This window comes from Crocodylus porosus, unplaced genomic scaffold, assembly GCF_001723895.1.
Source record: "Crocodylus porosus isolate Cpor-Errol unplaced genomic scaffold, CroPor_comp1, whole genome shotgun sequence".
Lineage (NCBI taxonomy): Eukaryota > Metazoa > Chordata > Crocodylia > Crocodylidae > Crocodylus > Crocodylus porosus.
This window is the reverse complement of record NW_017728949.1, coordinates 43,139,517-43,151,899: the sequence shown is the minus strand read 5'-3', so window position 1 is coordinate 43,151,899 and position 12,383 is coordinate 43,139,517. Positions and strand designations below refer to the sequence as shown.

At 42.3% G+C, this 12,383-nt stretch overlaps 1 protein-coding gene across 3 annotated transcripts in view; it reads left to right on the top strand.

Annotated features, from left to right (window-relative positions):
• The first annotated feature begins 10,316 nt into the window (after positions 1-10,316).
• The window catches only part of DCAF17 (DDB1 and CUL4 associated factor 17), a 34,734-nt gene continuing 32,667 nt past the window's right edge, over positions 10,317-12,383 (top strand). For all 3 annotated transcript variants that reach the window (XM_019554398.1, XM_019554399.1, XM_019554400.1), the window contains exons 1-2: positions 10,317-10,487; positions 12,050-12,153. In XM_019554398.1, coding sequence (XP_019409943.1) covers positions 10,332-10,487; positions 12,050-12,153 — 260 coding nt within the window. In that variant the 5' untranslated portion in view covers positions 10,317-10,331. The remainder of the gene's footprint in view (positions 10,488-12,049; positions 12,154-12,383) is intronic.

Sequence of the window (12,383 nt, the reverse complement as noted above, 5' to 3'; positions counted from 1 at the left end):
TGATTTTCCATGATAAAAAACCCAAAATCAAATACCAAATTTTATAGGTATTTAGAATGTATTTTATTATAGTGATTGAGGCATGGTAGGCTTCCAAATTGCTTTAAAATTGTAAATATATGAATAAAACATTATGTCTCATTTTAATCGCAAATTTGGTTTTTTTATCAAAGAATTTACAATTTTTAAACAGATAAAACCAGGATCTTTGATGGTGACATTACAAACTATTTAAAAATCAGTTCCTCCTTCACTTACCTGAAAAAAGCCTGAATCCAGGCCCTGCAATTTCTCTGTTAAGGTTGATATTTATGTATTTTATGCTGAACATAAAATACGATTCAGCTGCTAGGCTAGTCAAATAGTTTTGGTTGGTTCTCTAAATATCTCATTAAGAGCATGAAAAGATGCACAGATGGGATGTATAATCAGGAGACTAAAATGATCTGGCATAAGTAGCAGGCTAAACACTGGGATTTTGTATGAATTTGACCTTTCCATGACAATCTGTAGTTGGTTCATTGTTCAAATCTGAACAATGATACTGAACAAACAACACAAGGATACTTGGGACAGATAAGTAAAATTTGAGTTCTGAATGTGGTGATAATGCAGAGAAAGTCCCTGGAGACAGACAAAGCTCTGATAAACTGGTGGATCTACTGATGACGTAATTAATGGGCATTTTAGGGTAAAAGTTATAGAAGTGTCTAACAGCCTTGGGAGCCTAAATCTTATTTCCAAAAGTGACTCATTGCTCAATTGCTTCTTTAATTAATTTTGTTAATGAACTCTTAAAACAAGTAACCATCCTTTCTCTCTGCCAGATTTCTGCACCCTGTGGAGTTGACAGCAGGAAATGTTGTTGTCTAAAAGAATTAGGAATTGACTACTTGGTACAGAGCCATATTCAAGAATAAGCAAAAGAGCTATATATACTTGATTGTTCATGATAACAATAATAATCGGGCCAATGCTTAAAAGCCCCTCTATCCTTCAGAAAATGAACTCCCACTGATTCTACACAAAAAAATCTCTAAACTTTGCAGGAACAGAATTACTTATCTAGCAAAACACTAAAGAAATAACCTGCTGATTAACTGCCTGCTAGAAGTAGAGTGGAAGCCTTCCTTCCCAGGGAGTGATGTGTTCAAGCTACTAGTTTAGTGGTATAATGCTCTACTTTTAATTGTCATCTCAACCACCACAGATTGTCTCTCTCTGCCTCAGCACAGCACTAACAGAAGAGAACCTTTGCAAAAATAATATTGCTGCACTTTCACTGCAGGCTGCACTTTCTGAAGGCAAAAACACAGAGCAGCCATTCTGAGTAAATCACTGATTGTTATGGAAATATTGTTTTTATTTAGACTCGAGTTAAGGGCCTCTACATGGCTGGAACTTGATTTGTAGGGAAGACAGGACAGGGAAGGGAAGAGGTGTTTCTATCTTACAATAAAGGAAACTTCTCAGTTTTGACTATTTGGGTCACAGATGAGCACACCAGGATATGCTATCTATACCCACTCAGCATCAAATAATAAAGCCCTGAGGAGCACCAGCTCTGAAACAGGTACTAGATGAAAATAAAGGATACTTTTAACTGAAAATCTTTCCAATAAACTGGCATAGCAACCATAATTTGTCATTTACTAGCTGACTAGTCTCTCATTCCATTTACAATTATTACTGGACCCACTTTGGGAGTCACAATCATTTTTATGAAGGGGAAAGTGTACACACACACACACACACACACACACAATAACATGTACTGTGTCGGTTGCCATTTTATGAAAAAAAGTATTCTGAAAATACTAAACTTCCTGAAGTATACTACCACAGTACTTAATGCTTATAAATTCAAACACTACACAAACATTACCAAATCAATCCTTACAACCTATCTGTGAAGCACATGCTGTACTATTTTATTATTGCTCAACTGCTACAGAGACCCCAAAAAACAATTACATAAAACAGCTACAAATGGTAAAGGGCACTGGTGGACACAAAGTGGAAGAATAATTCATAGAGAGGATAGTACAGTAGCAAATACTACGGGTTTGCTGACAGTTAAGTTCCTTAATATTTGAATACCAGTATGTCTGAAATCTGGACATAATCTGTGAATAGTTCAAAACAAAAACAATGGATCCAGACACACTCAATGATACTGTTTTGAGCTATGTCAGAAGACTATGACTGTTACAGCTTCCCTGAGATCCATTCATAAAATAGACAATATGAAGAAGTCATTAACCTCTTGTGAGGATAAATCAGAAAGCGACAGTTTATACATCTGAGAAACAATGCAAAAATGAAATGAAGACATTAGAAAATAAAACAGATCATTTAGGATGAAATTGAGGGCTTTGCAGCTTGTGTAATAAAATAGCACAGGAATTTGGAAAAGGAAAGTGGAAATGGTGTAGAACCATATGAGAGGAAATGAGTTCTGGGAGTCCTTAGCTGTCAGAAGAGAGTAGACTCAATGGACTCTAAGGGGAAGTTTGTCACAAATGCTTAATAATGAGGAAAAGAAGCTATAAATTAAGTGCTCCTCCAAGAGTCAGGGAAAAGGCCATGCTATAAAGTGAGAAAAGGCAGGCACCATTAGTGTAGTACTACCAGACAAAATTGAAAAGGACAGACAGCGTGACTCTACTCTGAAAACTGACTCTAGCATTGACATTGTGGAGTTTCTAAATTACTAGTAAAAAGACGAGTTGTGCAAAGTCAGCATGGGGTCTGAGATGCCAACTCGAATCTTTCCTCATGCCTTATTACAGAAGGTGCGGCAGGCACAGCTCACAACAGGGGCAGATCCAGGGGCATGTAGTGGTGGAGCTCTACCTCCTTTGACTGTATGGCACACAGGGAGCTCATCAGCATGGCTGCCAGAACTGCTGCACTGGTGCAGCTCAAGGACCCAGGGCCTGAATATTGTACCACCTGCTCCTCACTCCACTGGTCACTGCCAAATTTGAGGTCTTCAGTTGCCACTGGCAATGAAAATTGGTGGCAGGTGAACAGCAGCAGCATTCACCCCTTGGGTTCTGAAGTAACTCCAGCAGAAGTACCAAAGCCATCAACCTGGTACTGGAGATGGGTCATGGTCCAGATCCAGCCTGCAGGACCAAATGAGTTGGACATCCCTGGGTAAGGCACCACACCATCTGTATGGTACATGCCCTTTTCAAAATCTTAGTTCTGCACCTGGCCCACAGTGACCCCACTGAAACCCTTCCACCTTCAGTGACTTTGCACTGCTGTAGCTATTCAAAAACTTAATAAGAAGGAACTGAAACAGGCTTTGCCTCAGCCCCGCAGAGTCAGCACAACTAAAACGAATAATAATACATGATTTCTGCCATTAAAGTTAGCAGATATGGTAGTGCTCTGTTCTTACAGCAGCTTGCAGGGGAGAGTTGGTAATTAAACGTGTCTGAGAAAAGAGGAAATGTTTCATGCAAGGCAGGGTGATATCTTATGTTACCATAACCACATCTCCCTAACGGGGGACTGCAGGAAGGAAATAAGTTGTATAAAACATCCTTTCTGAAGGCAAAGATTTGCTAGCCCATCTTACATCCAGCAAATCAGAAGCTGACATATACGGAACTTATTCTTTGGGATACAAATTCTTAAGCTACTATGGGCACCTGGAAAAGCAAAGACAAAAGCCAGAATAACACTGAAAGGGGAGGAGTCTTTAAGACAGTGGGTCTCAAACTTTCTGGGCTCAAGGCACCCCTCACTGGACTTGAGGTCTCCTCCATAACTTGTGAATTGAATGGCACTTAATTTAAAAAACTAATTTATATACTGTATTAGAGTGTTTATCAGCTTGCAGAGGGGCCATGCAGTAGGGGTAGTGGAATAATTCAGGCAGAGGCAAGACTTGGTGAGCTTATCTGCTTATTTCTTCACACCTTGGTTATTTCCTCACACCTCAGGTCAGCCTTCAAAGGATTTGGCACCCTGGATGTGCATCACTAATTTAAGATACAGGGTTGCCATTATGAAAAAAACAACAGGCTGAATTTAGGAGTTTTTGTTTTTGTTTTTCTAATCATGTCCTGATTTGTTGTCTGCAGAAAACTGATTGCAAAGAATTGTTTCCACACTTACAACCCCCACACCTAACTTCTCTCTCTGGAGTCTCCTGTTAAAAGCTATTTAGACACAAAGCTCAATTCTATGATGAAGTGGAAAACCACCAGTGAGAAAGGATGAGTTGTCTTTGTTTCTTTGCTAAAAAAATACTAGCTATACCACCTCTGAAAAAAGAGAAAGCTATTTTCTTTCATAATATATATAAAAATTAGAGTGTAAATTACATGTAGCTATTTTTTTGGAGAGGAAACTACTCCACATTATTCTCTATAACACAGAAACTAGCATGTTTGTTAAAATGGAATTTAATCCAATAAAAATAACTGTTTTAATGCAAATGCAAGGCAAGATAAGGTAATGACAATTGCAAGAATAAAGAAGTACCAACGGATTGGCAGGTAAGGAAGCAGACACCTTAGAAATAAAGATGTCAATTATTTACAGAATCTTTAATTACCTTGTGTAAATGCAGAGAAAGTGAAACTACTAGCAAAAAGAGTTTTGAAAAGGAATTACACAGGGGAAGTTGTGGGATATGTTTGCTAAATAAAAGGGAGATAAACCAAAAAAAAGCCTACTTGGACACTTTCAATTCTACTCTTATCTCTAGCCCTGTTCTTTCTTTTTACTTATAATTAGAGCCAATTGAAGTTTCTTACTGAACAGGTTTATCTCCGAAAAAGCTGATTCAATAAAAGTGAAGTGAAATGTTTTGTAACAATGTCTCAGTTTTGTTGGCTTTTCTGTGGCTAATTGTCAAAATGTTTTTTACACTAAGATTTCACTTTAAGTCAAAATATTTAGTTTATCATTTACAAAGTAAATTTCTACTTAATAGTAAAAATCAGAAGGAAAAGTTGAAATGAAACATTTTCAAATAGGCAAAACAAGCTAGTATTTCACTCTTTCATTTTTCAGAAAATTCTGAGATTTTGACTTTTTTATTCTGAACTGAAATGACATCAAATTTCAAAATCTTGGCTTTTTCCATGGAACAGAAATTCTGGTTTGGGGCAGCTCTACTTGTTAAAGTGTTTTTCACTTAACAAGATTAATAACTGCCTAGATTTTTTGTGTTTCTAACGTGTAGTGAAAAGTGCACTCAGCAAAATTGAGTGCCTGTAAAAGGGCACTGTGATATAGAGTTTTTAAATAGTGGAAGTAATGGAAATAATAATGGTGGTCTTTAGTTATTAATGCCTACTAGTTTACATAGGCAAACTCTTGTATTTTTTTTTTAATTTTTAGACTAGATTCTTCTAACCGACATACATTTACTTAACTTTATGTGTAAGAAAAGTTTCAGTGATGTCTTTGAAGAAACTGGGATTTAGGCACACATACACTGCCCTATAAAGCCAGAGGGAACCCTCTTTCTTTTTCTAGTATGTTTACTCTTTGCAACACTGTAATTCACTCTTCTTACTGTTATTTATGTAATAGTGTCCAACATGAACCTACCTTAGTAACTGATTTGTTTGGCAACTCAGCTTTAGGATGCCATTAATGATAATCAAAGCTCTGAGCAGGGTTTGCTAGTTAACTTGTGCACCCTCTGCTGGCTGGTGCTGCTGCAATAAAGTAAAGGTATGCTAAGGTTACACAGGGACAGTGACCTCCAATCAGTGATAAATTTTGAATAGCAAGTATTAAGACTTTAACATTTTGCCTGCACTATAACAATAGTAAAGTCTAATGTGCACTAGAAAGTTATTTTAAATGACAGATACATTCAAGAATATTTTAAAAATTAAAATAATTTTAACAATCTGCTATTCATTAAATTACCAGAAAGCCACATATTAAATTATTCAAAAAATTATGTTGTCAGGATTATGCTCATATTATAAATGAGTGCTTTTCTTGTTAATTAAACCCTTAAACACTGATTAAAAAATATATGATTACAATTTTTTGACTAAATGTTAGTTATTAATGAGGATGTCGTATAAAATGGACATTGTGAAAGAAGCAATTTGGATGGCAGTTTCTATCAACTAATTATCAATGGGGGAGGGAAATGATGTATTACTTCTTCTGCATTCAAAATATTATTTTCCCCCAAAAAACAAAAGCAGATTTTAGCAGCCAGAACTTGCACTTAGGGCCTGAGCTACTAAAAAATGTCAATTTAACATAATATTTAATCTTCCAGAGGTCCTTTTATTTAAGTCCTCTATTTTTACAAATTAATTTTGATTTTTTTAAGATGCCTATTCATGCTCCTAATCATCCATGGAATGATCTAAACATACAAGTCAAAGAATAAATACAAAATAATTGTACTGTACCTAGAAAAGTTATTTTATAGTGTAATATGTCATTAATATGAAAACCAATTAGCCAGAATTTACAATTATGAATTTCAGTCTGTCATCATAAATTAATCAGCTCATCTCTCTTGAGAATCTGCATGTGTTCTGCCAAACTAGAAGCAAGTTCCAGAGCTCAGGAACCTGCAAATACCCTTATGTCACTCATAAGTAGCTATATACCTGAACTGCACTTTCTCTATCCAAGAAAAAGCTCAAGACAAACAGCACAACACTAACCTGTTTGCTGCAGTGCTGCTTCAAGAGTAATGCCTGCAATACTACCCCAGCTTCATACACAGGACTTACTGGGCCCTGACTTGGCAGCAACTGTCGCCAAGCACCTCCATCATCCCCTGCCTCTCAAAGTATTTTTTTAATAATATATTATTTGTGAAAGCTGTTAGCATATTTAACACACTTGAGGCTACAGATAGAAATTGCACATAAACCAGGACAAGTAACTGGAAACTGGTTTAAATCTGTAACACAACAGAAATTCAGTGCATATAAACTGCTTTCAAAATGGCCAAAACTGGTTTAAGATAACCCTGACTGGATGTAGTACAGGGGTGGGCAATTATTTGAGTCTAAGGACCACACAGGGAGTTTTGATGAGTCGTTGCAGGCCAGGTCAGCAACCCACTTCTTCCCCTCCGCGACAATTCACCAAAACTCTTATGGGACTTTGGGTGGGTGAGGAACAGTATTTGGGAGTGATACAAGCATGATCTGCTCCCTCCATGTCCTGCCCTGTGTGGGGGAGTTGGCAGGAGGGGATACAGGGGGGTGTGGCCAGGCTGCCTGGAAGACAGCTGGGGACAGGGGAGGGATGAGGCCGCATGCAGCAGAGCTTGCCTGGTCCGCGGCTGCCCCTATACCTTGCTCCCACTCCCACTCCCACCCACACCCACTGGCCCAGACCCCAGTGCACAGCTTCTGGTGGGGCTGTTCCCAACATGACTGCAGCCAACTGGGCTCATGTTGTCACCAGGAGACGAGGAAAGCACAACAGCAGCTGCAGCCAGAACAGCCGCACTAGAAGCTGAGTGCTGGCCAGGGCTGGTGCCAGTAGGGCTGCTCTGCTTCCCTTGGCTCCACCTGCAGCTGCTGTCCCAGCTTCTGCAGTACTGCTCTGGGTGGGCAGGTGGGAAGCTTCAGCTGGGTGGTTTATGCCCAGCACTCTAGCTCGCAGCTGCTTTCCACCTGCTTCACCCACCTGGCATAATGAGCAGCCAGCTGCAGGTGGGTGGCAGGGAGCTAGAGCCAGAGCTCCACCTGCTGGGCAGGAGCCGCCCAGCTGAAGCTTTCTGGCCAGCCACCCAGAAAGGCACAGGAGGAGCAGGGGCAAGAACAGCAGCCACAGCTGGAGGTGAGGGGAGCAAAACAGCTACCACCACCCCACAGCAAGCAGCTTCCACTGGGGCTATTCCCAGTGTGACTGCAACCAGTTGGGTGCTGCTGTACTCCCCTCACCTCCAGCAGCCACTCCTCCTCCCTCTCCTGCCCCTGCTCCAGGCATGTCGGTGAGGAAGCTTCAGGCTGGCTGCTCCCACTGGAGGTGAGGGGAACAGAGGAGCTATGCTAGCTGCAGCCATGTTGGAAACTGCCCCACCAGAAGCTGTATGCTGGCCCTAAACATTTAGAAAGTATTTATCTGCTCCTGGCTGCCTATCAAAGTTGACAGAAGACAGGGGCAGTAGGACCTGGGGGCACCTAAGGAGGAATGCAGCAGCCCAGCCCCTCCCCACCTCCAGCCATTTCCCTGCCTTCCTGCCCCTGCACTGCTCTAGCACTATTGCTGGACCAGGGAGTATGGGGTTGTGCCAGTATGTGTGTGTTTGTAAAGTGAGTCCTATCCACACACCTCACTATATACATGCACCCACGCCCCTCCTCACACTGCCATACATGCAGACCCCACACCCACACCCCTGCCATCCTCCTCCCCACACACTTTCCCCCACAAACTCCATACCCACCCACACCCCACATATCCACACATGCTCCCTCCCCCCACACACACACCCTCCCCCACACCCCATATACCACACACGCACAATATGCCAGAGTAAGACTTCACTTTAAGCTTTTATATACAATCACCTCTACGTACACTATACAAACACATGTAAACCAGGGCAAAAATATTCTTTGAAATCAAATTAATAAATGTTTTAGAATTTAGATGTTTGCTTTTGAGAATATAATTTGATATTTTTCTGGTTCCAGGATGGCAAACTCCCTTGCTGAAAGGAATAATGCTGATGGCAAAGGTTAGGGGGCATGACTTCCAGTCACAAGATGGCAACCGGGGCAGGGCACTTGTCAAGGGGCGGGGCTACCCATGCAGCCCTTGACAGCTGGCCAAAACTGGGTAAGTGGCCCTCTTCCCCGAAATAATTGCCTACCCCTGCTCTAGTGCCTTGCTTCTCCCCTGGGCCACTGTAGGCATGTGGCTGCATTTCTGGAATCAGAAGTGAACATTTGTTCACTTGCTCACTGGTTCAATCTATGGAGTTTATGGACCTATGAAGAGTGAATCCATTCAGCCTCAAGCTTTTTGACTGTCTGTACTTAGTCTGAATGAAGCACGAGCTTTTATACAACCCCATCAATATGCCACACTCCTGATCTATGAACCTCTGTAGGTAAGAAGGAAGTTGGATTTTTCTCACACATTCAGTCCGTGGATTCTCTGCTACCAACTGTCAACTCTGGCGATGTCTTTTGTGAGGTAGCTCAATAGATACCCAAATATGTGGTACTGCATATCCTACACGTCAGAAACATCAAGAAAGAGCTTGTCACTCCTGAGCCCTGGATCAAGCAAGTATATATAAATACTTTTACACATCTGAGTTTTTACAGCCCCTGAGTCAATACAAATCCTGTCAGGTTCAATACTGACCAAAAAATACAGCTATGTGATGACTCTGATGCCACAAATAAAATGAGTCCTTGAACACCATTTAGTTTAGCTGTATTAGTATCTTAATGTCCATGAACAAAACTGAGTTTACACCAAGATCTGAACTGACCTTTGTGTGGGTCATGCTTCTTCAACCAAAAGAAAAAAAAGTTTCCATAGTTTTCAATTCAGCATTTTCCAGTCACTAAATTTATCTTTAAAGCCCGCAGCCAGTGTGATCAGGGGGCACACACCACACAGCAGGGAGCTGAGAGGGCAGTTGCTGCCACCTGAGCCATCTCCTCACCTCGCCCTGCTGAGGGCCCCATCTTCTCAGGATTGTTTTTGTTCCTTTCCCCCGATCAACCGAAAAGCATGTGGCTGGGTACGGAAGAGGTCAAACTAAAATAAAATGTAAAAATCCTGTTTCTATTCTGGTGTCTTTCCTAACTGTGTATTGTATACCCTGTTGCTTTAAAGAAAAAAAAATAAACACCAACCCCTGGATGCGCTGTAACCGCCTACGCCTGGCTTTAGCAGGATTACGTGGCAGCATGACTCTTTCAAGGCAGCACTGGGGAGAAAGACCGGTCCGAGGGAGGCCTGAGGGGGAGCTCGGCCCACGTGGCTGCGCGGCGCTGGTGTTGCGCCCGGGGCCGGCTGGGCTTGATGGGCCACGTGCCCGTGCCCGTGCCCGGCCGGGAGCGGCGGGCTGGGCCCTGAGGCCGGCCCCACAGGCCTGTGCCTCCGGCAGCCTGGAGCACTAAGCTCCTGCCCGGCACCGGGGCCGCAGCTCGGCGTGACGCCGGCAGGCTGCAATCCCGGGGCCGAGGCGGCGACTGGGGGCTTTCTGCCCGGGGAACTACCGTACCCAGGGTGCCGCGCGGGGGGGCGGGCACCGGGCTGCGTGCCGCGGGGGCGGTGCTGTGTGAGGGGGAGGAGCCGGTGGGGCCTGCGGTGCGGCTGCCCGGGCTTCCCCCGTGCCGGCCATGGGGCCTGGAGGCGCCGCGCCTCCCTGGAGAGGGGTGCGAGCCCCCCACAACGTCTGCCGCCTCCTGAGCGGGCGAGTGCGCGGGTTTTACGCCCAGGACGCTGGGGTCGCCCTCAGGAAAAACCTAGGGATCCTCAGGAGGCTGCTTTGCCAGGTAACGCTCCCCGCCGCCTGGCAGCCAGGCAAGGAGCTGGGATTCTGGCTGGAGCCGGAGCTAGGGCTGATGAGGAGCCCTTCATCCCTGCAAGATACTGTATGGGGAACCCTTCCACCCCACCCCACCCCACCTCACCTCACCCCTAGTGCTCCCTGCTCATCAAGCTTTTGACTAACTAATAATAACACTGCCTCTTGGAAAACCTTTTTCCTGCAATGTCCTAATCCGGGTGTCTGGTCTTGTGTAGGACTCGTCTGGCGTTGATGCGGATGGGAGTGTTTTAAGGGATTGCTGTTCTCTTGTCATTGGGCCTTCCGCGCTAAACTCAGTCAAGTTCTTTCCCCAGTGAAGGAAGGCAGTGGTTGTTTTTCTAATAAGCACAAACACGTACTGTGGCTGGAAGCCGAACACTACCTGGGTAGGAAACTGAAATGATCATCCACGCCCTGGCTGGGATGAACACAGACATTTAATAAATCCGTTTACTTTTAGCAAGCTAGAAAGGGCTAGGCCCCGCTCATCCAGCCAAGATCTCTATGGAGGTGTCTGCATACCTGCATCCACAGAGAGGCATGCTGAAGTGAACAGGACTCTGTCTCTTTGTCATCTGTCTGTGCCCTGCTTTTTCATCATGCCACTGGGGTGCCTTGACTTCCTTTTAAGGGTACTATACAATACTAGATGTGCCAACACATACCCAAAATTCACAACATAAACCTTAATATTTCAAATAGGAATACATAGTGTCAAAAAGATGTTTTGCAAGAAAAGATCTGCTCTGTTATTTTTTTGTAGTAAAAAAATGAGGAAAAGCTAGAAGCTGGAATTTTTTGAGGGATTTCTTCAGTCTTGAGTGTTAAATGGTTGAGAACCACTGGCCTGCACACTTCTTACTGTATGATCCAAGCCTTTGTTAATGCTACAGGTAAAGATCCTGCACATGCCTAATTTTATACTTGTGATTAGTTACTAAACTCACTAACATTTTGGGATCCTTATGTAAACAAGTTTACAAACTCCCTTTGCCTTCCCCAGCACATGGGGAGGAGGATGTTGAGAAACCTCATGGAATTACATACATAAGGGTATTCTTGCACAGTGGTAAGATCTGAGCCTGTCATTTTCCAGTGTGAAAGGTTAAACTTTTGTAGCCAATTCTAAGTTAGTGATTAAAAATGTATTTTATGTGCTGTCTATAAACTGGAAAAGGATCTCCTTTCATTCAGTTTTATCCCTAGTTTACTTACAAAGGTCCATTCATCAGTTTTACTGCCTTTTCCTCCAACACCAATTTTTTCAGTTATTTTTCAATTGTTATTATTTAAAAAAATATGCTTGCCTTATTTTAATGTTTCTTCTACCCACAATTGGATATACCCAGTACACGCTTATAGAATTATTTTAAAAAATTCTGCAGACCTTTTTATTTGGATAAAAATTCTTTATGTGTTCACAACCATGAATTCTGCTAAAGTCAGTCATTAAGTTGCAGAAGCAAATGAAATATTTTCCAAAACCACAGCTTGTTATAACAACCTTCTATTTATTGTTTGTTACAGGAAAGTACTAAATTCAGGAAAGTTTGGACAAGTCATTCCACATCTCCTGTTACTTATGAAAGTGGAAGAATCTATTTTGACAATTATCGGTGCTGTGTCAGTAGGTAATATGATGGAAAATTTCCATTACTTTACATTTTATCACTGAGTCACTATCACTATGGAAACTTTTTTTTCTTTTGGTTGAAGAAGCATGACCCACACAAAGGTCAGTTCAGATCTTGGTGTAAACTCAGTTTTGTTCACAGACATTAAGATACTAATACAGCTAAACTAAATGGTGTTCAAGGACTCATTTTATTTGTGGCATCAGAGTCATCACATAGCTGTATTT